The 27,247-nt window shown below is 43.5% G+C and overlaps 2 protein-coding genes across 4 annotated transcripts in view; one reads left to right on the top strand and one right to left on the bottom strand.

Annotated features, from left to right (window-relative positions):
* Nucleotides 1-788: 788 nt before the first annotated feature.
* tfap4 (transcription factor AP-4 (activating enhancer binding protein 4)) lies at nucleotides 789-14,466 on the bottom strand. 2 transcript variants are annotated; one of them, XM_086133989.1, is made up of 7 exons: nucleotides 14,180-14,466; nucleotides 8,821-8,986; nucleotides 8,652-8,750; nucleotides 5,744-5,914; nucleotides 5,418-5,540; nucleotides 4,924-5,097; nucleotides 789-4,032 (listed from the first exon to the last, which is right to left on the bottom strand). In XM_086133989.1, the coding sequence occupies exons 2-7, from the start codon at nucleotides 8,893-8,895 to the stop codon at nucleotides 3,901-3,903; spliced, it is 774 nt and encodes a 257-aa protein (XP_085990115.1). In that variant the 5' UTR covers nucleotides 8,896-8,986; nucleotides 14,180-14,466; the 3' UTR covers nucleotides 789-3,900. The 2 variants fall into 2 exon arrangements, with proteins under 2 accessions (XP_085990115.1, XP_085990114.1); XM_086133988.1 differs by lacking the exon at nucleotides 14,180-14,466 and adding an exon at nucleotides 10,993-11,332.
* The window catches only part of glis2b (GLIS family zinc finger 2b), a 27,068-nt gene continuing 13,224 nt past the window's right edge, over nucleotides 13,404-27,247 (top strand). The window contains exon 1 of one of the 2 annotated variants that reach the window (XM_086133987.1): nucleotides 13,404-14,047. The gene's annotated coding sequence lies outside the window, so the exon portion shown is untranslated. The remainder of the gene's footprint in view (nucleotides 14,048-27,247) is intronic. The other variant, XM_086133986.1, reaches the window with a different exon arrangement.

Raw genomic sequence — 27,247 nt, 5'->3', positions numbered from 1 at the left:
TGCAAGATAAAAAAAAAAGTCACCATGTATTCTGTGAATACATGGTGATATAAGTAAGAACTCCCTTATCCAGTATGGATATACTGTACGTCTATCCATCCATTTTCTGATCCGCTTATCCTCACAAGAGCCGATCCCAACCACCTTCCGGCAGTAGGCGGGGTACACCCTGAACCGGTTGTCAGCCAATCGCACGGCACACAGAGACAAACAACCATCCGCGCTCACCCTCGCACCTAGGGACAATTTATAGGGTACCATTAACCTGCCATGCATGTATTTGGAATGTAGGAGGAAACCGGAGTACCCGGAGAAAACCCACACAATGACGGGGACAACAACAAACTCCACACAGGAAGACCGGAGCTGCAATTAAAGCCCGCACATGTGGACTGTGAAGCCGACATGCTAATGGATGTACGTCAAAACCAAAATAAAGCCATTGAAAATGAAGCTCCAAACCTCATGTCTGACACTGAGTGACAAAAAAAAAAAAAAAAAAAAAAAAACAAGGACACTTTCAATTAGTTTTACATACAAACATAACATGTAATTTCAGTTAGTGTTTGTTTTAAGCATTTCTGTTTTCATTTCATTCAAGAATTAAAATGCAATCTTAATGAGTCGAGCTCTTTTGTACACCATCCTACTAATTCATTGTGAGGCTCAACAGGGACCGTTAAGCTGCAAAAACGTGTTTTGCACTTCAGGAATGGAAGCAGACCTTAAAGAATGCACTTAAAGAATTCAGCAAGGCATACACGTTTGGAAAAAAAAAAGTACAAACTTTATTATTCTGTCTTTACAAAGGCACGAGCCTCTATCAGCCGCCAAAACGTTTCTCTTACAAAAACAAAATAGCTTCAACAATTAAAAAAGAAAATGACAGCATAGGAGAGCATGTAAAAATTGATGGGCTATATATGGAGAGTTAGGCTGCAGTATTGGACACATAAGTGCTGAAAAAAACATAACAAGAAGAGCCTATCAACAACAACCATTTAACTGAAAGCGTTATATCCATCCGTCCATTTTGTAACCCGGAGAAAACCCACGCAGGCACGGCAGAACAGGTAAACTCCACACAGGAAGGCCATAACCCGAAATCGAACCCTGCACTATGCCGCCCTAAAGAATTATACATCTTGGATAAAAGGATTAAAATTCACCCAATGTTTTTTTTTGTTTTTATTTCTATTAAAGGGCTGTGACGTCAACAATGAAAAGATGAATTTATCTGTCCAGCAGGATAAAATCTCCATCTGTCCACGGCGGAATGTGGTGAGAGTACAGCTAAGAACAATAAAGTTTCGACATCAACTGGGAATGATAAGAGTGTTCAACCCCTCATGGAATGTTTTTCGAGTGGCGAACTACATCGGTGTACAGAAAATTGTGAATGATTTTTTTTTTGCTACACTGTGAATAATACAAAATGGCCATGTGGACACATTGGGGACAGCGGCTCGTGCAGCGTAACCTCCATTTTGTGTCAATGTGCGACAAGCCATTTCCCCTTTAGGATTAAGAGCAGTGGACCCCAGCCTCTTTTTTTTTCCCCCAGTGGAAGGTATGTTCATATATTCAGTGGGAAAACTCTCCCAATCATGACTGTTGTGTAGTTGTGCGCTTTCTATATCGTCGTATTTTGGAGGTTTATGAGAGTTATTGGAAAATTGTTTTGGGTTAAAAAAAAATTATGAATCAATTAATCGCATCGTTTTTCAATGGCCCGGTCCGCATGCCCTTGCCTGCAAATTGGGGGTTCCACAGGGTTCCCACTCTTCCACTTGCTTTTCATTTATGGACCTTTTAAGGACTTTTGAGGGCTAATTTAGCCATTTTTACGGATTTTTTCTCTATTCAGCAGGGGATTCACGGTGGATTGAATGCCCGCTCAGCAATATGCGGGCTGAACAGAAAGCCACATATCACTGAGCTGGTGTTCAAATCATTGCTGCCAAAGGAAGGGCACATCTTTATTTCTAGGGGCAATCAGCTAACCCTTTATTTGACATACTGTACGTCAAATTTTCATTTTCCTACCTGTATTACAGAACTTGAATTCATTCTCAAATAAAGTACACTAAAAAAAATTTAAATTTAGAAAATATAAAGCTACAATTTATTTTTGAATAAAAATAAAATTATGGATTTTTGTTTATTTTAGAAGCTTTCCCAGTGTTAAAATTAAGGACAATTAACAACATAGTTTTACAACTTTTTTTAATGGATTTTTATGAACTTTAAGGACCCGTGGGAACTCTGTTGCACTGAACTTATGTTGGCAGACTTCCCCGCGCAACTGATGTTTGATTGACTGACGCCATTTTTGCTTCGATGGGAATTATGATTGCTCTCTTCTTTTGCCATAAATGTCTGATACGCCCCCACCACTCAAAAAGCCAAAGAAAAAGCATTTGAACCGAAGTCCTGCAAAATCGGTTCAATTTTGGAGGTTTCGCTGCACATGTCCTAATGTCCTTTGAACATTGTTCAGATATTTTCCTGTTCGGAATCCATTTCAGTCTTAATTCTTAACAATTAATATTGTGCACATTTTTGTATAATGGCTTTTCATTTACGTTTTTTTTAGTTGGATGGGAGGCTGGAATAAATGCTCTCTATGGAGTCACCAACCCGTTTTTTTAACTGAGTACTAATTCTTAAATAGATTCTAAAAAGATTTGATAGTGACAGGCCTATTGCTTTAGTATCTAAAGCTATTGTTATTGCAGATATATTTTTGTTAATATTTTGGAGTGTCTGGATTGGATTAATTAGACTTATATTTTTTAAAATATGATCTCCAAATTCAGATTAAGGAGCGATTTGTACAAAAATAACCACAGAAAAGGTAAGATTCAACTGACTGTTTTGGTGTAGGTGACCCCTGCTCATATAAGGAAGGCAAAATTGATTGAGCATTTACGAGTGTGGTTCAGTGTACCGTAAGAGACTTCCAGAGTCGACCGCACGGCCACAAGCGCATCGAGGTGAATTCAATGCTTTTCCCTTATAAGCTGGAAAAAAAGTGAAGGTGTTGTTTTGTCAGGCTGTGCATGTAAACAGAAAAAGTTCATATGGAAAAAAGGTAACGAAAAATTGGGGTGTACCGGGAAACCAGCCCAGTAAGAATGGCAGCATGCAGACAGAAAGACAAACCGCTAAGTGCATTCGCTCTAGCCACATACAATTACTTGAAGACGGCTCTGAAAAAGGTGGCAGTGAGGTCACACATAAGGCCCGACCGATTCACTGGCCGGTTGATTTAATCGGCCGACGTTGACCCTTTCTAAATCGGAAAAAAACTAAACAAAACACATTCTTGCGATTTTTCCCTGTTTAAAAAAGAAAAAAAATATATTGTCAGTCAAATGTTCTGCCTGCAATTCATATCTTTATGGTAGTAAGCATGAAGGAAGTAAGAAGATATATATATATATATATATATGTATATATATATATAACCGATTAAACTGTTATCTGAATTTAATTCAGCCAAATATCAGCCTTCAAAAATCCATATCAGTCGGGCCCTTGCCTGGAGGATGTGGCGAATTTGGTTTTCATGGCGAGCGGAAAGAAAAACAAAATGACGTGCAGCTTGAATGAGTAACATCCACTACGAAAGTACAGTCAGTCAAATCAAGCAGCTGCTCGAATGGCCTTTCTATAAGTTAGCCAGATATGAGCAAGGGGTGTGTGTGTGTGGGGGGGGGGGGGTTGTCTACAGTATATATAAGCATGGCGAAACTGCCTATCACGGTACTATACTGTAAGTAGGTAAATGTGTACAAAAAGAGTGCTTCAATGCGACCACCGACCCTGTCGAAAGTCCACTGTCGTTGTTTTGGGGGATGTAGGCAAGCGCAATATGTGTGCGTGTGGGACAGCAACTTATGGCAGTGAGCAGTGGTCCGGCTCGTCGCTGTCGGAGAGGACGCGGCCCGAGCTGACGATGACCGCCCGCCGCTGCTCCTCCTCGCACCCGCCAACCTTCCCTTGGGTGCCCTCGATGTGCTGGATCGCCTGTGGTGAGATGGCGAGGAGGGGGATGGGGGGTGGGGGGGAGACAGAGTGAGGAGGGTTGCCACAGTGCACTCTGGTGTCCGACTACAGTGAGTGACTATTCCGGACCATCACAAAATGATCAAGTGTGATCTTAATGGACTGACTTGACAAGCAGTCACTTAGCTGAACTTGACAAGAAACAGCTACTTACTTTTAGTTTGACATTCTATGTTTATATTCGAACATGAAACAAAGTAAATTAAACATTACACACGAAACAAAATTGCAGAACTTATGAAAGTCTGATAGCTTGATGCTACCACACAGTGCAAAAGGCCATAGAAGGGCTAACAAAACCAGCATTGAGCATGAGCTCGTTCTAACCCATTAAGCAAATGACATTTGAACACAAATGGTGGAGCAACACAATAGAGAGACAATAATACAATACTCACTCGGCGTATATTCTTAATCCAATGTTACTCCATCTTACTTGGCTGTGTAACTCTTTCATTTGTGACTTTGTCTGTATTGTACTGACCCCTGTTGGGCGAGGCATGCACACCAGAAGGAGCACACTGTCAATGTGCACTGAAGCATGAAATCGCAAGGCACATTGTGTTTAATTCTTAACATTTGATTTGATGACGTGATACATGTTGGTCTTTATGAAGTACTGCTCAGTGCAAGTTGAGGCACAACTGCAAACCATCCAGCCATTTTATAAAGTGCAAAACCAGGCTTTTAAGTGTTCTGTACCGACGTATTTATTTTTATGAAGACTTTTTACTTTGACTCCGCACATTTGAAAAACAGACGTGTATTTTCTTTTCCCTACATTTTCAAAATTAAGTTTCAACATTTAAGTTTTATTTTTCAGAACATTGTTGACATTGTCCACTGTCTTACCTGGACGATGGTGTCCAGGTTCTGTCTTGACGTGGAGGCTGTGTTGATAACGGACGCCGGACCCATAGTTACTACGGTGACATGATGGGATTGTGGTGGCGGCTGAGGGACGGGTGCGGGGACGATGACCGTTGCGTGATGCGTGGGCGCGGGAGGGGTGGCCGGGGCGGACACCTGGCAGAGAAGACGCCACATCAACAGATGAACATTTTTAGTCTGCGATATGATACAGCAGCTCCTATGGAAACAAGTCAACGACTGACATGTGATCATTCCACAATGTTGAGTCATTTTGTGTACATTAAGACCTCATTTAAACAGGTGTTGTCTGTGCCCAGGACCATAAAAGAAAGAATCCATTTGGTCCCAATTAAATTGACTGCCTTGCACATGGCAGAGCACAGAGTGAAAATGACACAAACTGTGTCGGTTATTCCACAAATCAAGAGCGACACATCTGTTGCCATGGATCTCGTGTGTGTGTGTGTGTGTACCTGTGGGCTGTGGGCAGGTGTAAGGTCCCTCTCCAGCTGCTTGTGTTGGGGCGCACACACAAGTTTCTGCTGGCTCAGAGCCTTCAGTTTCTCCGGGTACAACTCTGCGTCCAGTGAGCGCATCTGGTATACGTGCGCGCACCCACACAAACACCGCCATAATCAACACATTGAGTTTGTGCGAGAGTGGTTGAGAGCAAGAGTGATTTTGTTTGTGAGTGAGTGAGTGGAGACACTAAGGGAGTGAAAGAGTGTAAATTGAATGAGTGTTAGAGTGGGTGAGTGAATGGGAGTGAGAGTGAGCAGTGTGTGTGCGAGAGCGTCACCTGCTCTTCCAGGATCATCCTGACGGAGCGTTCCTTCTCCAGCTGCTGCCTCAATTCAATCATCTCCCGCCGCAGGTCCTCCGTCTTCTCCTCCTCCAGGATATCCGGCGAGCCGATGCCTTCATCCTTCTCCTCCACGCGCCTCCTCTTTGGGGAAGAGCCGCTCAACTCCTACCGAGAGACGCGCTCGTCAGCTGAGAGGCGAACACTTGACTGCAGCAGTTTTTAAACTGGAAATGGCAGGCCATGACAATGACGACTTTGGGGGTTGGGGCATTTGCCACCAGGGGGCAGTGTAATGCATCCAGACGCAGGAGGAAGACTGTCAGTGCTTGGTAAACTGCAGTAATATGAGAACTCATTCACCCCCTTCATATGCAAGGATCTTCGACCAGGGGTGTGGATAGCCTGGCTTTAAGAGGATGGCACACACTATATAATAATAATTTAAATATAATACTTACATATAATAACAATATTCGATTGTAAAATATATTTTACAAAATTTCAACGTTATTTATTACACATGACAATTTGACATTTCAGTCCAGATTTGAGCAAAGATAATGGGAGTTGACACACATGACTTGCTTTTGCGGGCCACATAAAATGATGTGGCGGGCCGGATCTGGCACCCGGACCTTGAGTTTGACACCTGTGCTCTAAATTGTGTCGAGGTGTGAGTGTGAGCACGGATGGTTGTTCGTCTATGTGCGCCCTGCGATCGGTTGGCGACCAGTGCGGGGTGTAATAATAAATAATAATAATAATAATAATACATTTTATTTATAAGCGCCTTTCAAGACACCCAAGGACACTTTACAATAACAAAAAACACAAAACAATACGGGTTGAGCAGCGGCAGCCAAAACGCGCCAGCGTTCACTCAACCCGAAAGTCCAATAGAGCCGCTCCCGTCGGTTGAATTTTGCGATAGATCAGGAAACTGCTAACACCAAACAGCAGCATACCTGTTATCGGAAGGCCGAAAATGTAGATGTCAAGACACCCAAGGACACTTTACAATAACAAAAAACACAAAACAATATGGGTTGAGCAGCGGTTGCCAAAACGCGCCAGCGTTCACTCAACCCGAAAGTCAGAAAGAAACCACAAGGGAGGGAGAGGGGGAGAAAAAAACCCACGCTCGAACTACCCTCATTTTTGAGGATAATTTGAGTGAGGCAAAAAACTCCTGCCCCACTGCCTGCTCTTCTCATCGAGAAAATGTTGTCGATGGCACATGGACTGAGTGGCGAGCAGGGAAGGGTGGGGGTGGGGGACAGGAGCAGAAAGCAAAAGCGTCCGCCTTCGTCGAGAGCCAAGCTAGAAGTGTACCTGCCCACAGACAGTTGGGATAGGCTCCGGCAAGTTAACATGCATTTTTGTCCTATGTATTCTGTTTTGTGATTGTTATTTTTAAGTTAAATGTTCATGAACGTGCTTTCTTACAGCTGCAGCTGTTGTGAAAGCACTACATCAATAAAGATGGATTGTATACTGTACTACTACTGTATACTGTCAATACAGAGCATTCATCATGGGTTTTGTATGCCATACACACAATTTGGTAATTTACACATTTTTATTTTGAATTTTTTTACTGCTAAAAAAAAGTACAGTGTATGATACCGTATTGGCCCAAATATAAGACGGCCCTGATTACAAGACGACCCCCTCTTTTTCAAGACTCAAGTTTGAAAAAAGACTTTTTGAAAACCAAATTAATTTTTATCCAGAAAATAATTACAGTACGTCTGAAACAAATCTTAACATCTGAATATTTAAATATGTAAACTAAAGTGCAATCACATTCGTAAATGAATGGCTTCTGTTTTTTTTTAAATGTAAATTACATCATAACTTCTCAGCTGCCGGTTAACCTGGCCGATCTTCGATCCACTTTTCTCCAGATTGTCGCTAGGTTTCTCCATTTTCTGTTATCTCTTCTATTATTTTCTTCTCTTTTCTTTCTTACTGCTATTTTTTATTTTTCTTCTTCGCTCTACCGCTATTTTTATTTTTCTTCTTCGTGGCAGGGGTTCACTTAGGCCTGGGGAGTCAAGTTCAGCATTCGCTTCAATGACATCTGGCGCCATCTAGCGTCGTGAATTGGTATAATGTCAAGACCCCGAATATAAAACGACCCCCATTTTTTCAGTCTTATTTCAATGCAAAAAACACCGTCTTATATTTGGGCCAATATGGTAATGAGACGATAATCATATTTTTCATTGATTATTTTATACTATGGACGTGGAAGTGTTTAAGGAAATATGACTTCTGTGAAGTTACTTTGGGAGCATATTTGTTAATTTTTTTTTAATTTTATTTTTTGAGGTGATTTTTCTGCAATGGAAAACCTAACTGAATATTTCACATGACATTTTATTTTTATGAGGTTTGAAATCATGTGAAAGACATTCATTCCTTATGGAAAGATTTAAAGTCAGGCTCAAAAAATGTGCACAGCGGCGTAAAAGGAGCAATGATGACTGATCGATTTCAGTGGACAAAACTATTGAATACTAAATACCACAAAAGCAATCATGTGTTGATTTAATCGTGTTTAGCAATTACATTTTGTACTGGCGCAGTTGGGCCAGCATCAGTCACCTTTGAGTGGTCCGACACGATCACGCAGTGGCCTCAGGCCACCGTTAATGTAGAACCCTTCAAATGTTTGCATAGCAGGCTTAAACACTTCACAATTGTCAAAACATTCACCTATTTGTGTATTTTTGCTTCTGACTGAACCTATATCAAATCATTTCAATTAAACCAAATCGTAACCTGAAGAATTGAATTGCAATCTGGCGTGTCAAAATTGAATCAAATTGTGAGATTTTTAATAACGCCAAACCCCACCACCGGAGCCCAAAAGTTGGAGAGTGGTGTGTCGCTTTACCTGTATGATTCGCTTGAGTTGGCTGTTCTGCTGCAGTAGTCGCGTCTTCTCCTGCTCCAACGTGAAAATGTACTCTGCTGTCTGCTGCAAGATTGCGGCCTGAGAAGAGAACATTGGACCTGAAGCCACGCAAAGCGAACACGGGATCATTCAAGAGCCATCCGGACACCTTGCTGAGCTTCTCGCCGTCGCTGTGTGGGATGAGGGTCTTCAGCGACTGGAAGCCAGCGTTGATGCTCTGCATGCGCCGCCGCTCGTTGCTGTTGGCGATCTCGCGGCGGATTCGCCTCTCCTGGTCGCGCGCAGTTTCCGGGGTCAGAGGAATGTTGGCCAGGCTGAGGATGGATCGGGAGCAAAAGGAGGGGGGCGGGGGGGATCATTAGAAAATATGCATACAATGTCTTTAATATTCAATTTCCCGTGGATTATGCCCCGCTCCTTTAAGTGGATGCAACATTTGAGACTAAAACAAGACTTTTCCCAAACAAACAAGAATAATGTGAATGCTGTCCATATGCTGTTATTCTGTTCAAAGGGAAAATCTAAGCAAACGTACTCTATATTATACCCGGTGACAAGCTCTGTATTTCGACATCTGGCTCCGGTCAAGCGGTTATTTGCAGTGTCTCAGCCGCCCCAGCATTAACTCTGGTAACAATTGCACGCACACACGACAAGTTACAACGGTGGTGGCACGTCCAACACAAGCATCCAGAGCCCAGCGATGACGGCCAAGCGGATCAAGAGTTTCAGTATTTAAAGAAACATCAAATATGAGGCATTTTAATTGATAGCAGATTCTCAGGATACTATTAGTTTTGCTGTGGTATTATACGTAAGTTGTGGACAACAGAGCGGGGAAATTTTGATTTATACCGTACATTTGGTTTGAATTACAATTGAGGATGATTCATAATCTAAATATTATTAGAACACTCTCCAGACACACCAACGCACATTTATTGCATTCCAATATGCCAAGACATGCATAATAGTAAATAAGTAAAAAGTGGTAATTAATGGTACAGAATTGCACATCACACTGAGATGTGTCTAATATGTACAAGTTTTAGTGTACATGCAAAGTACCTCCCTTGTGACTAAAATCTACATTTAGAAGACTATTGTAAACGGTTACATTTTCCCATACCGTTAGCTGCGTTGGACTACGCAGGTGTACCGAATAAAGTGACCAGTATGTCCATCATGTTTTGAAACTCCCAGGCATATGGTCGTGTCACGTGGTCTCGTCAGCAAAAACAAACAATGAACATCTTCTTCTCAGCTACTGAGGAAGGTCATTATTTTATCCCCAGTGAACAAAAAAACGCGTGTCTCAAAAACCTAAACGTTTTTAAAGGATCAACGTAGAATAGAAAGTTTTTTTTAAAAAACCCAAGGACTACGTTTCCCATGATGCCACACGCGAGGATCGAATCAGCAAAACCAGATCCCTCCGCCTCCCTCGTCGAGCAGCCTTGCGGACGTACGCACACCCCCTTATTAATAAACACCATTTATTCCCCCTTTCTTCGCTAAAATGCGTCAGTTCCGTGACGTGCTTGTCGAATGGTGGTTTCGTAAAGAGGGGTTACAAATTGAAACATTCGCCAGAGTGGTCTTTACAGCCCCCCCGCTCCCTTTAGCGTGCCCCGGACAGACTTTTTCCGCGTCCCCCGCCATTACAACAATGCGGCAGGCAGGCAGGCAGCATGGCAGGCGGTGAACACGACACAGTGAAGGCGAAGTCACGCCGCTGCTTTCCTTAAAACAAAACAAAAAACTCCCCACAGCCGAAATATTGCGATTTTAAACATCGCAAAGTCGACGGTCAGAGACGGGAAAGGCAGACTTCAGACCCCCTTGTTGCATACAGCACTAGTATCCAACCAAACAGCAGCACAAGAAGCAGCATGGCCGCGCATCCCTACTCCAACTTAGCCAACCAAACCAGCTCCAGCACCCCCGGTCAAAGCAGCCACTCACGGCTGGGCTGAACCTCACCGAACACGGCCACCGTTACGACGTCGGTGAGGGGTAATTTGAGGATAAACGGAGCGAGTGAGCAGCAGCGTGGTGTGCTGCTGAGCAACCACGTGGTTTGTGTTTGTTAGCCACTAAAGGGACACATTTCTCATTGGAATGGGGACAAGCATGACCCCAAAACGCTAATAGCCTTCCGCGTGACAACCCATACGCGTTCCGGGGGGTCATTTCCACGTCAATTAGTTCTCGCAGATGGATCGTGCACGCACAACAACAGAAGCATGTTGCCCCATCCGCGCGCGCGCGTCTGCGTGTTGTGGTTCCAAATAGACAATAACACATGCTGGATACACACCTACACAACCCACCGATGACTTCTTTCTCCGTTTTCCTGAAGTGTTGCAAAGAGGGCACCTTCTGAGCGGGCACCATGAAATACTCCATGCTCGCGGCTCTCCAGTTTTGATCCTCCCAACCACCACCTCCTAGTCCCCTTTCTACCCTCTCAAAAATAAACAAATATATGTCTAATAAATAAAATTCAATATTATCTAATAAGAATTTAAAAAAGGATGAAGTTGGGCGTTTCTGAATCCGATCCAAAGGAGGTTAAAAAAAGATGAACTCGCGCGTTGGGAGTTGTAATGTTACTCGACTTCCAGCTGATGGGGTTCCCTCGTTGTGTGTGGCTGCTACCTCGCTCTTCCTCATCCCCTCCCCTTTCCGTGTGCGTGTGTGTGTGTGTGTGTGTGTGTGTGTGTGTGTGTGTGTGTGTGTGTGTGTGTGTGTGTGTGTGCAGCTGATCGCTTTCAAGGCGGGAAACAGCTGGTCAGAGTCACGCTGCACTACTGAAAGAGAAAGAAAGCCTCCTTCCGCAGAGATGAGGGACTGCATGTAAACAAAAGGACTATTTGAGCCACTGACAACTAAGGTGGGCTAACTCAAATGTTGCTCATTTTGCGGCAGGGAGGTTCAATGTTTTATTGCTGTCGTCCAATAGCGACAACAAATAGTTTAAAGCAGTATTGGTCTGCGTCCAAATGATGTCAAATATGTGACATGAGATGTTCAATACCCCGTGTTTAAATCACCGATACTAGTACAAGTTTGTATTCACTCTTTGAGTATGCGCCGATATCTCTTGTAATTTTGACATATAAAACGTAATCTAACACGAGGACAGAAAACTGTGAACCGAGACATTTCTTTCTGACGCAGATGGTGATTCGACAATTTGTCAAACTGCCACTGTGTAGTGCCAACGAGTGCCAAGGAGGACTTACTCAACGTCAGATGTTGGCTGCTTTGAGTATTGTGGTACCTGACATGATACCTGGTATCGGTACTCGGTCCAAAAATAATTATAAAATTAAAATAATTAATTATTTTTAATTAATTGAAAAATCCAATTTTTTTTTCATAACTAGCTCTTTATTATTTCAACCACACATAGGACCATACAAATCTGAACATATGAATACAGAGGACGTCGTACATTTCCGCCCGTGTTTAGTTTCCACAACAACGTCCATACATGGCTGTTTTAACATTTATTTTGTTGTTACATAAATTTCCAACCCTACACCCTCGAGAGGTTGTACATTGGTGGATTTTTTTTGTGGGGGAGGTCCTTTTTTTTTAGAACAAACTTATAATTGTGGGGGTACCATTTCAAGGAAATATTTGGGGTGTTTTTTTTTTTTTACATAATTTGTAACTCAAAATGAAAGCTAAAAAAATGTTATTTTCAAGTATAAAGTCATGCTTTCCAATAGAAGAAAGTCCAAATCTTACAAAAAACAAAATCATAGTCTTTTGATTAAAAAAAAAACATCCTAAGTGTCAGCCATCAATACGCAGTTTGAACATTAACACTGCTTAAAAAATGGAAAAATGTAACTTGCACTTAAACACGGACTCAAAATATATTGTACATGAAAGTCCACTGAAAACTGGACTGAAATAATATGAAAACCAACAGTTCTTAAAGACTCAATGTAACTCATAAAAAGTTAAATACAAGTGAACTGTATGTAGGCAGTGATTTTTTTGCATACCACGAGAGGGAGCATGCATACCACTTAATAAAATCATAACATGTCAAACAAATTATAATGGAAGTGAATGGAGCTAGCCAAAACAAGTTGACAAAATTGGTTTGAAAATAAATTTGTTTAATCTTGTAATGCGTTTTAAAAAATGAACGTCTCATTGAGTGGTCATTTGTGTTATGTGGGGACTTGCTAAACATGTCAGGTTTGTTTATTAATTACTGTTAAAATGCATGTTAAGTTTGCTTTCAGAATTACTTGGTGTTTCTTATTCATGTATTCATTTTTATAATTCATGTCAGTTATTTAAACAAATCTCTGCTGATCTATTTTTTGTGCCCCCCACCCCAGTAAGGGAATGTGATACTAAAAAAGTAAAAGTATCTTAACTCACGGAAAATAACATTTTTAAAAACTTTCTTAAATATAAATACCAAAGTATAAATGTGTGAAAACTTTACTCAGGCACAGTACTTGTACAAGACTGCTTGTGTGGTAATTGTTGCACATAAATGACCTGAAAGCGATACTTGAGTAAAAGTCCAAGTATTTGAAAAGAAATGATCTTTCTTCACATACAATACGGAAGAATTTGTATGGTCTGTTTCATGGGAAGACGACAAAGAGTCTTGGATACATTACTCGAAGGCGATAGTCGAGTAAAAATATTCCGTTCCGTTACGTTACAAGAGTGCGCAGGCACAGGCACGCGTCGAGAGCCGGAGAGGGAGGCGGAGCCGTAAGCACGCCGTGAGCTGGCAGAAGCTTTTTGGACTCCGCTGGGCTGCTCCTCCTGACGGGGCTGGGCTGCTGGCGGGCAAGACGGGCAGACGGCGGCGGCGGGGGAAGACGAGCCGCCGCACACGGATACCTTTCCCTGCCGCGAAGACGACGAAGAAGCAGCGGCACAAACCGCCTTGCCGGCCACCAATTTCGACCACCAGCAGCCAGCAGCCCTCGCTCCGTGTGCGTGTGTCTCCTCCGACTTGACCAGCGTTGCCATCGAGCGATGCGCTTCGACGACCACCAGGAGATCCACCTTTCGGGTTTGCTTTTGCTTGCCCGCACATTTTGACTGTTGACAATCGCTCTCGCGCGAGCACGAGCGACAAAACGGAGGGCTGTCAACTTGGACCGGCCTTGTCTTTAATTCTTGCTCGATGCGCTTGGGAGTAACAAAAGGCGAGAATGTTGTGGGAAGGGACCGCCTCTCCGGACACCTAACATTCATGACACTTCGCTGCATATTTGCCTTTCATTGAAAGAAGAGAGGAGGACTACATTGACGAAGAGTCGCCTGGTTCGGCTCTGAGCAGCAGGCGGGACTTTGCTTTGGCCGAGTTTGGAGGCGCTTTGAAGGTAAGAAGTCCGAGCGAGTCGATTCCCTGCCCACGCACGCATGTCGTGTGTTGTCATTGTCATCGTGTCAGTGCGCCCACGTCGCAACGGCGGAAGAATGCGCGAGCGAGGGGTTCAAATGGGAGCACTGACCTATTTTCCGAAACTCTGGCGGCTCACCCGCGAGCCCGGTCGGACTCCCCCATGCAGAGTTCCCCTTCACCGGTTTCTGCCATCAGGAAAAAAAAATGGGGCAATATGATCAAAACTATGTAGGGCATAGGTGCCAAACTCAAGGTCCTCGGGACCACATCCAGTCCTTCACACCAATTATTTTGACACGCCAAAGCAAATCAAGCATGAAATAAAAATATACATATAATGTGGCCAAATTGCTTCTTTCATTTTGCCAGAAAATTTGGAGCAAAACTGCAATTTCTGCAAAGGCTGCCCCAATAGTACCCTTTTCAGATTAACTACAATAAAATTAAGTACTCACTGACAGACAATCAATACAATATTCAAAACACAAGTTTTCTGATACATGGCATAAGCTGCCCTCAAATAACGCTTTCTAAAATAACCTGTAAATACTTAAGTTTTAACAACCTACTGCATGATTTTTTTTCTGAACAGTTTTGCCACAAACTTCACTTCAAAGTGCTTCCAGTTATGTGGTGTCTCCTTGTATCTCAACACTAGGGGGCACTACGAAAACTGGTGGCTATACACCAGTCATGTGATGTCAGTGTGTTGAGAACAAAGAAACACGAGACAGGAAAATGAGTTTCACACCCGTAATGTATAGGCAAAAGTTCTTATGATGAAGTCTTGTCCCGAAGTCATTCTATGGGAACAGACTATACCATTGATGATAGGAGCAGATTTCTATATTTATTAAGGGCGAGGCTTTATTCCATCCATTCATTTTCTCTCGCGCTTGTTCTCATTACAGTCACGGCTGAGCTGGAGCGTATCCCAGCTGACTGTAGACAAAAGGTGTGCTCAGTCGCAGGTGATCAAGCATGGTGGCATATTTCAACAGAAACAAACGGGACACAAGTGAGGCCCACGTTGTAAAAGCGACGTTTTCCTCTAGTTAAGCGATCCATCCTCGAGGTTCGTTGTGCTCACATCGGGACACGCTTTGAGATGAAACCTCCTCCCCCCTGTTGGTCGCCTCCCGTGGGTCCATTGTGCCACACTGAGGATGCCAGCGGAAAGAGCTGGACACTGCCAAGCCGGGCCTAACGAGCCTTGCGCGGCAAAGGGACCATTAAAAAGCGGTCGGACGCAGCAGAGGTGGAGGCACACTAGGGGGCTTCATTTTGGATTGTCGTACATTTGAGACGTCTTCATATGGTTGCTGAACAATATACTTTTTTTTTTTCAGAAATCTCAAAACTCACTTTGGGGTGGGGTCGTCATTAATTGACTCATTGAGGTCTTACCAAAATATCATTGTGGGTCTTTTTAACCCTTTCAGGGACAGTTGTTACTACAGTGGACAGCTGATCATGTTGTCCGGGTGCATGAAAGGGTTAAAGTCAGTTTCAGTCAGGATATCCCCCGCAATGAACGGGGTTCACTGTACTGCAGGTGGTGTAGTACAGTACAGATCAGTTCGTTTGTTTACATAGAAAATGGGGGAAAAAAAGTGCTCTTCATGCTTGCTGGCTTTGGTTTATGATAACCACTCTCCCAACTCTAACCACCTGTGCTCCTAAGCCTGAGCGCCGCAGTGTTTACCCAATCAGCTGATGTGCAGTTCAGCCGCGGGTCAGCCGTGATATCCGTTTGAGAGAAATGACTGGGCCCAGATGTGGAGCCATCGATCATTGCACAACTCCGAGACTCCACGTCGAACCGATCCGGCTACGGCTGGCGGTCCCGGGAATGAGCGGTTTGACGTCCGCATTTTGCTTTTTAAGCAAAGGACAAGTGACTTACACAGCTTGGGAAAATTGTCAGTGAGGAAGAGTTACAGATGTTGCTGCAAAGATTAGTCCAAAATGGCGCTGCCCTGTTTCTGAAAACATACTTCCTTGTATCAAATTTAGCATGTTTAACCTTAAACATTTGATTCATGAGTTCTTGAAGAGTCTGGCAACCCAAAGAACAGTTTTTCCTCCACAAAGCCATAACTGATGTTGTATAATAATAAAAAATAGTAATAATAAGTGTTTTGATTTGGCTCGGGGTTCATTATACAAATACATTTGTACCTCAACTTTGGAGGGATGTGACTTGTTTTAAGTTTTTCAAGAAAAAGAAAAGCTGTGGTCGATCGATTTTTCTCTTGATTTGGGAGCGAAATGTTTTAAAATGGGCGCTCCGTGGTGGCAGAGAACTTTGTAACAACCAACAGAGATTGTTACTGTGGAAGCGTGGAACTGCCAATGTTGAGTAAAAAGTTTTGAAAGATAAGATAAGAAAACCTTTATTAGTCTCGCAATGGAGAAATTCCCAATTCACAGCAGCAAAGTTATGAACAAGTTGGAACAAGTTTTTACAGTCATTGGAACGTACTGTAAAGTCCTTCAAATGGACTGCAAAGTGGTTCAAGCATATTGACACGGTTGTTCGAAATAACCGGTAAAGTCATTCTAACGTATTGGTAGTAACGGAGGCTCAATGCCAAAAACAGAGCATTTTTCCCATAATGCCACATGGATATTGACTTTCCCCATTTCGCAGTACATTTGATAGTGATGGGTCCATGAGGCCTCATGAGGCGTGTCGATACACTGACACACTGTGTTGATACTGTGTCGCTGACCACTGCCACCTGCTGGACCTTCAAAATCCCTGCAGCCAACCCACTTGACAGACTGAACTGACTGATTTGATGATGAAGTGTATACAATTCAGATTCCGATTCAGAAAACGTTATTTATCCCCGTGGGGCAATTAAAGTCGACGCCGCCTGGACTGTGTCACGCAGCCTGGACTGTGTCGACGCAGCCTGGACTGCACCGACGCAGTTCACGTGTTGATCACGTGATCTCATGAAGCAGCACACGCACCGACACGTGGGTTGCTCTGTGAGCCCGACGCATGCGTCGACACATCGGTGTCACTGGACACATCACTAACATTTGAACAACATAGCCTCGTCAAAATGTTTACTCCACATTGGTAGTTCCATGATTCCATATGATACAGTTCATCAGAAACAAAGCCTTTATTGCTTCAAGTCGTTTTTTTTGTCATTCCCAGTTGAAAGTGAAAAAAAAAAAAAAAGGGAATTACACTTTGTGTGTTTAATCAAACCACAATAACTTACGAAACGCCGCTAGTTTCAGGCTAACACACAATACAAAACGGCATACCTGTAGATTGGTCTTCTTCGTTTCTGATAAATGTCTATTGCACTGCCCCCTGGTGGCCAAGTTCTGCATGCCAGAAGTCATCGTTATGTCTTTTGGAATTACAAATTTCAGGTCATGAAGCACGCACTGTTCAATTCTGAACATTTTGTTTCATGAAGTTATTACTGTATGCTTTTTCTAAAGTACAATACGGTTCAGTGCTAATTTTCTTCACGTACCATGTCGCATATTCCAAGAACTGTCTGACAACATTTTGTATCACTTAAGCAGGTGTGGAAAATCGGCGACAATACGATTGATCTTGAAAAATCACATTTTAGCTCCCACTCAAATCCAAGAAGCTTGGTTCCCACCTCCCTCAACCATCAGCCTCTCCCCCACCCCATCTTCTTGCGATCTCGCCGCCATGCCACAACCGTGTAACATCATAGCCTGACAGCTTTATGGTGGAAAAGGTGGACTCTAATGGCATATTCCTGCGTCAGAGAGCAACCGCGAGCTATGCGTTAGCGGCATGTTGGCAACCCGCAGAGCGCTCTCTCGCGCCTGGGCCAGGCTAATAAAAAAAGAAAGCCCCATGTGATGTAACTAACAGAGGCGTTTCATTCTTACACTTTGCAGCAAGTATGTCGGCAGGGGAAACAACACAGCTTTTAGGGAAATACCCGAAACCAGTCAGTGCTACCAAAACTGCTTGAGCGTGTGGAATTAATATCGCAGCGGGGTTCCATGGTAGCAGCAGCAGAGGATTATGGTCCATCTGAAAGGCAAACCAGCAGCAGGGGAGGCCGGATTACAGCGATCAGTGAGTGAGGCCGACTGCAATAAGAACATGAGTCCACTAGAATTTAGTACCAAATGACACACCAAAAAAAAAAAAAAAAAAGCCAAAACAAAAATGCTCCATTTTGTAACAAGCACACTGTTATATACTACTAAGGAACATTCCCGTTATGAACATTTCGGATGTTCAAACACTATATCATGTTAGATCCTTTTTTTTATATATATATTTTTAAAACACTTCTGCAAGTCCAGTATTTTGGATGCTGTTTGTATGCAATTGCCTAGTTTACTTGCATTAGGCCACATCACTCGGTGTGCCGTTAGGTGGACAGTATTTTTGCAAACATCCACATTGTACAAACTCAGATATTCCCTTCGGCCTGTGTATGGTACGATGGTATAAATCCAAGGATCAAACCAGTGACTGTAACCTCACTTGCAACTTTCCACCATTAGAAGAAAACAGCCCAGCTACACATGCATTAAATTAGCGCCGGCACGTCTCCAGAACACGAAAAGCCAAACCTCTCTCTCGCTCACTCTCTCTAAGTGTGAATGCGTATGATCAAGTATTATATAATGAAAGTGTCGTCGATGAGGCTGGGGGTTGGTGGGTGGGACTGCTCATGGAAAGTGCAGAGTTAAAAGCAAGGAGGGGATGGCGGAAGGGGGCTCGTGTGGGTGTGGTGGGGCTGTCATCTGGAGGAGAGTTAACAGGACTGGATATGCCCAGACAGTGAGCCAGGACCAAGCCCAAACTTGAGTTTGTATTTATTTATTTATTTTTTGAGTCAATGCAAATTCTCCCTCTTGCGTTCAAACAAACGAACCAAAAGCAGCACGATAAATCTGTCTCTCCCGAGCATGCAGAACTCCAAACAAGCACATGTACGCCCACCGTGGAGGGCACAACAGAAGGCAAGGTGGTGGCCATGTGAGTAAATAACACAAAGCAGCTGTGCGCCACCGCTGGACTCTTGTTACAGTGCACGCCCCTTCCTCCTCCATCATCATCATCATCATCATGAGTATGTTGGGTTTAGGGTTTGTAGCCCAGGACTTTCCACTGCAGCTCACTGCTTCACATTGCTGTCTTGAATTGTACCCTGACCTAGACATGCTCTGCATATTGTCGTCTTTCTCACACGATTGCAACACAGTGCAGAAAAAGTGTGAAAACGACTCCGAAGAGGCAGGGTGGGGTCGGTAGCGCGCAATTTTGTTTTTTTTTTTTGGGGGGGGGGGGGTGCATGCTTGCAAGTGGTGGAATAGACCCCTCCTAAACGTCACTGGAGTAGAACCTCGAAGCACATAGACAATTAGGGACTCTGTGAATGGAGCATTTACTCGGCCTTGCGATCAAAGTCAGCAAAAGGTCTGAGTGATCTCAAGGAATAACCTGAGTGATCATCCTGTGGTGTGGTGCGTGATCAGAGTAAAATCAGCAAATTTCCAATTACTGGATATCACTCAAAGATTGTCCTCTGGGGTGTGGGGGGGGGGGGGGGCTGCATCCAGATTCATTTTCCACATTTCTGATTAAAATCAGAAAAAAAGTTCAATTATCGGATGGAGATAAAAGATTATCCCGAGTGATTATCCTGCACTGTCTGATGTGCTAAGAGTGATTCAGCAAAGGTTTGATGAGCCAGTGCCTCTCAAAGATTATGCAAGGCAATCATAGGGTGGTGCGAGGTCTCTTATGAGTGTCCTCCACTACTTTGAAACAAAATCAGCAAAGATCCAATCGTCAGATGTCTTACAAGATTATCCTGAGCGATTATCCTTGTGGTGTGAGGTGTTGAGAATTTTTTTTCCCCCCCAACTTCTGATCAAAATCAGAAAAGTTCCAACTGATGGATTCCCCCCTGCTCCCGAATAATCTAAATCAGCAGAGGTCGAATTATCAAACGACGAAAATTATCCTGAGTGATTATCCGGTGGTGTGGCGTGAGGCGAAATGATAACCAATTAAAAAGCGACCGTAAATTTCTCGTTGCTGCTGAAACAAATAGAGGAATAACCGGTTGTGTTGAGTGTTTGTGTAGCTAACAAGTCAATTATCAAAATAAAACTGACACGGAGAAGATCTTCTATTTCTTTGTTTTCCGAAAAACTCATCTGGATTTTTTTGTGCCGCCTCCGTCTTTGTACCAAGATTGACATTTGGTTTGGGGGAGGAGACTCGTGATTGTTCGAGTTCTGGCCATGGGTGTTCAGCGCTGTGTTGGTCATCTCGAATACACCACACACTGCTGGAACTTTGTGATTTTCTTGTCTTCATGTGTGGGGTTTCACAATTACTGTGAGATAACTGGATGCATGTCCCACACTTTTGAGGAAAGTATCACGTCGACCACATAAGGGTCTCAGAGCGTATCCCGTCGAGGGACCTTCAGCCTGCCCGCCTTGGGGGCTTGGGAATGGTCTGCGCCGGGGAGGAAACAGCAAGGCTGCGAAGTCATTAGTGGTTACAGTTTAACTGGAGAAAAATGCCCGGTCAGAAAGCTAGCGGGAGAAAAAGAAAAGAAAAAATATCAAAATATGAGTGAACTCCTACGGTTCAGCGTAAGGCCGTGTCTCTTCTTCCCGGACGCGTGTACGGGAGCAGAAGCAGTGACTCCGCTATGTCTCACTTGCGCTGTTGCACGCAGGGAAATGATTAGGATGGATGTTTTGCCTGTTGAATGCAAAGCCGGGCCAAGTGCAATGGGGAGAGTCCAGAGAGTCATTTGTAGTTTGTAGCAGTGGTATAAGGTCATAGGGGCCAACTGGGAGGTTGCTACACTAAAAAGTTGTATAGTGAACCCCCGAAATATTGGAAGCAGCATAAGATGCCACAAGAAGCCGCTTAAGTTCTATTGAAATAGAACAAAAGTACAACGATCAGTCTCAAGGTTCAAATATCACGTTGAAGTGATGCATCCTGACTGGGAAATAAACTTCGTCGGTTGGGATGACCGAAGTTTAGTCTGGGTTGTTAGAGGAAGTTCCGAAGCATCTTATGTGCGTACTTGCAGTGCTTTTTTTTTTCTGAACTCAACTCAACTGTATTTATGGATTACTTAAAAACAACCGCCACTGTATGCAAAGTGCTGTAAATGGAGCAAATATCATATCTACAACAATTAATTAAATACGAAGACAGCAGAAAGCACAAAACAGTAAAACTAAAATCAAGTCTGTGTCATGCTGAGTCAAAAGCCAAAGAATACAAATGAGTTTTGAGACGAGTTTTAAAGATGGGCAGCGAGGGGGTTTGCCGAATTTTCAGTTGGAGGTCATTCCAAAGAGACCGACCAGCAACAGAAAAGGCTCGATCCCTTCTGAGCTCAGAGAAGGTGGAGCGAGGCCATTTAAAGATTTGAAAACAAATAATAGGATCTTAAAAAGAACTCTAAAATGTATAGGGAGCCAGTGAAGGGATGCCAGAGTAGGAGTTATGTGCTCCCTCTTACGAGTACCAGTCAAGTACTGTTCATAAGGGATGTGCATCTCTCCACCAAAAGACGATTCCAAACATGATAAGATTCAAGGACGTCTCCATTTTACAGTGGGACGATTTGATTCGGTTGGATTCAGTTGGATTATGATTTGATTCAACATGGCGTGGCTCAGTTGGAGAGAGGAAGATGCATCGACTTGCTTGTTGTCATGCAATATGAATGAACTTGTCAATACGGCATTTCCTTTCCGGTTACATCTCCCCAATAAACTAAGTTTCAAGACCGATCTCAATAAATGTGGACCATTGAATTCAATTCACTTGTATCTTTTCAATCAAAACCACGATTTTCAGATTCAATTTGGATTTTAATACATGCCGAAGGCACTTTTTGTAGGATGACTGACACATTTGCGGATCACAATTCCTGCTATATTTAAGGTTAAACCTTGACAACCGATCCAATAATGAATCAGCAAATGTCCCATTGGCTAAATAGGACAGCTCACCTCTATCTGCTATTTGCACCCTTGCGTCCTCTATGCACTGGCACACAGGTGTCAGCCAGTCAGAGTGCGGTGCCCCCGCAGGAGGACATTACGACACCGGACTCAGCAAGACAGAGTGGCAATAAAGGCAACCCACACCCACGGCCACCCGCTGCCTCCCGGAGGCCGTGTTACATAAATCTGCGGCTGGGATCGTATTACCCCAGCGTTTGGAGCAAAGGGGAGGGCAGAAAGCGGCCCCTGCCAAGTTGCGAGCAGACGAAAGGAGGCAGGAAATGACTGCGAGACATGAGCACTCCTCCCAATGCTGCTTGGAGCGCCGCTAACTCCGTGGCTTGGAAACGATTCCCTGCGCGAGATGAGGCCAGCGCGTTGTCCACAAGTGTGTGTTTTCAGAATATGACTGGGTGACAGACGTGTAATAGAGCGCCGCACTCAATCGGCGGTTCAAACACCAGCGCAATATTGCTGATTATTCTTCACTTTCCACACTCGAGTCGCCACTATTAACCCTTTCATGCAGCCTGTAACCTGATAACATAAGATGTCCACTGTAGTAACCGCTGTCCCTGAAAGGGTTAATCTGTCCTCAGTTTGAGAGAGAAAAAAAAATAAGACAGATTTTTGGCTTTATTCCCAATTCAAGTGGTGTCGATGGAACATCTCATTGGTGCAGTTTCGGCTTTAAGCTGTTTATCGTAGACACACCTCGGTTGCTCGTTTGAGGCTTTCCACGCTTCCATTGGGACATACGGCTGTTTGTTTTGTGTAGGTGCTTTGTATTCCTGATCATTTGCGCTGTCTTCAGGGGAAAGGGGAAAGGGGGAGGGCAATCGATGCGTTGTCTGCAATGACAACGCCGGTGGAGCTTGTTTGTGTGTCTTCGGGCATCACATATTCACCTCAAGGGGTTCATTTGACCTGCCTGTTCATTTCTCTCAAGCAATTCTGATTCCAACTCCAAATATAAACCTATGAAACGAAAATATCATTTCATACGTATAGCAGTTCGAAAAGAGCTCAAGAAAACCCAAATCGGTCCGTTTGGCTCGAAATACAGTGGATCATCACTTTGCCTGTAAAAGCCTGCGAAATCAAAAAAATGTGAGCGCAAGCTCTGCAGCAGCAGCCAAGAAAGCTCACTTCCGAACCTCAGACCTCATCCAGCAACCACAACAAACCAGATGCAGCTGGCGAGCGAGGATAAGAACTGGGCCTGTTGATCTTGGGCAGCCTTTTCGGAAAATGTACAATAGGGATACGCTAACAAACAAACAAACAAAAACAAAAAAACACCCAGCGTGCAAACAAAAACATGTTTACCCAAATCTGCCGTAAAAAAGTGAGCTCTTAACTTTTATCGCCCTTCCTGCCATCCCAGCAGTTCCCGACTGTTTTACGTGCTTTTGGCCTGGCTTCTATCGCTCGCCGCCACCTCCTCCTGTTTCTTCCCCAGCGAGAGCGCTGCGGCGACGCCTCTGCTCGGCTCGCGGCGCCACTTCCGGACGCTGCGATTGCATGCGGGAGTCAGAGGATTGCATCACTGCCTGCGGAGAAACCACAGGAATGGGCGGAAAATGGGGGCGCGTGGGCTCGACAGAGGTGCAATGAAGGGCACTCTCTTTATGGTGTTTGCAGTTTTCAAGCTACCAGCAAGATTTTACCCAATTTGTACAGAAGTCATCATGTACTCAGAATTGGTAAATACCGTATTGGCCCGAATAAAGACAGTGTTTTTTGCATTGAAATAAGACTGAAAAAGTGGGGGTCGTCTTATATTCGGGGTCTAGACATTATACCCATTCACAACGCTAGATGGCGCCAGATATCATTGAAGCGAATGCTGAACTTGGCTCCCCAAGGCCAAAGTGAACCCCTGTCGCGAAGAATAAAAATAAAAATAGCGGTAGCACGAAGAAGAAAAATAAAAAGCAGCGGTAAGATAGAAAAGAGAAGAAAATAATCGAAGAGATAACAGAAAATGGAGAAACACAGTGACAATCTGGAGAAAAGTGGGTCAAAGATTGGCCAGGTTAATGACAGCTGAGGAGAAGTTATGATGTAATTTACATTTCAAAAACTAGAAGCCATTCATTTACGAATGTGATTGCACTTTATTTTACATATTTAAATGTTCAGATATTAAGATTTGAATGAGGCAAAATAACATCATTTTTCTCTCAAATATATTGTTATAATCATTTGTTTCAGATATACGGGTAATTATTTTCTGCATAAAACTTAATTTGGTGTTCAAAAAGTATTTTTTCAAACTTGAGTCTTGAAAAAGAGGGGGTCGTCTTATAATCAGGGCCGTCTTATATTCGGGCCAATACGGTATTTCTTTAAAAAACACAACCGTATTTTCCGCACTAAAAGGCGCACCTAATAGCCTTCCATTTTCTTAAAAACTCACAGTGCGCCCCAAAATCTGAATGCGCCTTGTGTATGGTCATTACGGTCATATTTCAACCCCAAAATAATAATAATAATAATAATAGATTTTATTTATAAGCGCCTTTCAAGACACCCAAGGACACTTTACAATAACAAAAATGGCTCCTTGCTCGAGACATGCTTACAACGCAGAGTTCAAACTTAAGGTGATCGGTTACGCAGTTGAACACGGAAATAGAGCAGCGGCAAGACAGTTCAACGTTAACGAGTCAATGTTATAACTTGCTATTGGTCAAGTGAACTGTGTCGCTGCTTTATGAAATATGTTTTACTGACATCCGATCGTTCTGTAAGTGTTTCCTTGAGTGCAGCTCCACCTAGTGGATGTATTGTAGATTGCATCTTATAATGAGGTGCGCCCATTGTATGAAAACAATTACAAAATAGGCCATTCGTTGAAGGTGCGCCTCATAATCCAGTCCGCCTTTTAGTGTGGAAAATACAGTACTGGTCCAGAAATCTAAATGAGTTAAATGGAAACAAGAAAAGCGGTAGCCGAGTGTGCCTATTTGTGCCATAAAGCGACATATATTCTTGCACCTGAATATAGCATGGGGATGGGTGAGTAACAACAACCGGTATCACGAGACATTTTACTGCCAACACGAAGCGTAGCCTTTGCTAGTTAAGACAGATCCAAGTCCTAGTCGCTTTTGAATAAGTGATTTCAAGTCTCGAGAACCGATTGGTAGCATTGGAACATACCAACATGCACTTCTCATCAAAACGTGTCGCTTTAGCTTGCCCAAGGTGATGACTGTAAATCGAGGGTGTCCAACCCCGGTCCTCGAGGACTCCTAACCGGCCTCGATCAGATGTTTTGCCTCCATCACCACAACCTGATTCAAATAATCAACTCAACTGAAAGCTCTTCAGAAGCCTGGTAACGATCCTGATCATTCTGAATCAGGTGTGCTGGAGTAGGGACACATCTCAAAATGGGGACAAGGGGTTGGACACCCTTGCTGTCATCATCCATTTTGACCTTGCTGGATTTCAAAGTAACGTCGGCAAGATTGCTCTGTCCTGCGTCAAAGGTCCAATGATGCTTTGGGAGATTTGATGTGATATTGCCCAGAGGTTGGCGAATTTTTTTATTAAAAACAAAACAAAACATGAATTGGATCTGTGAAGTGTAACTGACAGCAAGGCCTCCCCACTGCGTCGTCTGTCTCCCGCCGTCCGTTAGGTTGTGAAATCCCCCCCGCCATCGGAAGATGACTCACCGTCCATCGAAGCTGACAGTGGCATTGTGTGAAGCGCCTCAGGCGATGCTTAGTTAGGTTTCGCTGCGGCGAGAGATGTTGGCCCTCTGCGGATTATCCGTTGACCACTGTTGTGTGTCACAAAGCTGCGTCGTCAAAGTGTTTTAGTTGATTAAAAACACACGTTTCGTGTGTCTGGGGGAGGGTGAGGCTGATTGAAAACACCCTCGGCTGTCACTGAAACTACAGGAGAGCGTTGGGTTGGCGACGTAACTCGGATACGTAACAAATGCAGCGTCAAACTAAGACGGTAAATCGTGAGTCGGAGAACGACGACGATGAGAACGACCTTCAGAAAGCAGATATCATCTGGAACATGCAGTGTTTTTTTTTTGTTTTTTTTTGCTGGACTGTTGAACCCTCCTGTGTTCCCCCAACCAAGAGTGGAGTCAATAATCCTGGGTTTTACCAGGCCATAAGGCTTTCTGACACAATATGACATCGCAGTCAGATGGCTGTTTACGGATCGCTCGCTCGGGCGGTAATCTCACGGTACACACTGAGTACAAGCGCTGCTCTGCCACCACACATCTGTGTCTGCACGAGTGTTTGCTCTCAAAATAAAGTCCGCGTGGAGGATGGTAATGTTTGTGACTAGACCTCCGCCAAGGTTGAACAATCCTCATATGTGTTGGGTATATGTTCCAGTCTAAAAAAAATATAGCACTGTGTTGAATAAAAAGACAATATAAAAAAAAATGTGTTGAAATAAACGGAATTTATGAGAAAAGTACGTACTGGAGTATTTTGGAGCACTCGTAGGTCATTCTCATGGCTGCTAGGCAGAAACATTCTTTGTCCAAAGACGATCGATTTTATATGATCCCGAGGCTGTTGAAAATAGCTTGAGAACAAATTGGTTAACTCTCCGAGAAGTGTTGTCAAACTCTGCCACTTTCTTCACTCTGTGGGAGCCGTGCGGCATTATGTTGCCTCAAGATCAAGTCTGGATATTTTGTTTTATATAACATGCAAATCAATCAGGTTAGATCCATTTGAGTCAGGCTGTTTTGTTCAAAATGGATCGCGATGATGCTTCAGAGTCAAAGGGAATCGGTCAGCCACCAAGTTTCTGTTAAAATTCATAAAACGATGTCAGCTTATTAATTTTTATTTACGCATTTTTTGCTTGGCTCATGGTTGTAAGGCCTTTGAAAAAGAGTTTGGAAAGAGGACATAACCACAGATAACATTTTAAATCCTTCCGTCATGGTTGGGGATTGGTACAAACACAGACTTTGATGAGCACGGTCGGCGGCAACGACGTGTCCGGAACGTTCAGATGGAATTCGTGATTGGACATGATTTTGGGGGTGGTTTTGGATTGATGTCAACTTCAGTGATCTGGCATTTTTGAGATTTCCCAAAAAGTTTTTACAGATGCAATTATTCCGCCCGGCAGCGACAATATGGGCAATGAGATCCAA

The sequence above is a fragment of the Hippocampus guttulatus genome, chromosome 16 (genome assembly GCF_054856545.1).
Source record: "Hippocampus guttulatus isolate MCC_2025c chromosome 16, RoL_Hgut_1.0, whole genome shotgun sequence".
Classification (NCBI taxonomy): domain Eukaryota; kingdom Metazoa; phylum Chordata; class Actinopteri; order Syngnathiformes; family Syngnathidae; genus Hippocampus; species Hippocampus guttulatus.
The sequence above is the reverse complement of the archived record's forward strand: the minus strand, read 5'-3'. Positions and strand labels throughout refer to the sequence as shown.

Excerpts from the sequence above, each read along its gene's own strand:
- tfap4 (XM_086133988.1), bottom strand. The coding sequence starts at position 11,081 with ATGGAGTATTTCATGGTGCCCGCTCAGAAGGTGCCCTCTTTGCAACAC. Across the intron at positions 5,915-8,651 it reads AACTCAAGCGAATCATACAG|GAGTTGAGCGGCTCTTCCCC; the intron begins GTAAAGCGACAC and ends GTCTCTCGGTAG. Across the intron at positions 4,033-4,923 it reads ACCTGGACACCATCGTCCAG|GCGATCCAGCACATCGAGGG; the intron begins GTAAGACAGTGG and ends ATCTCACCACAG.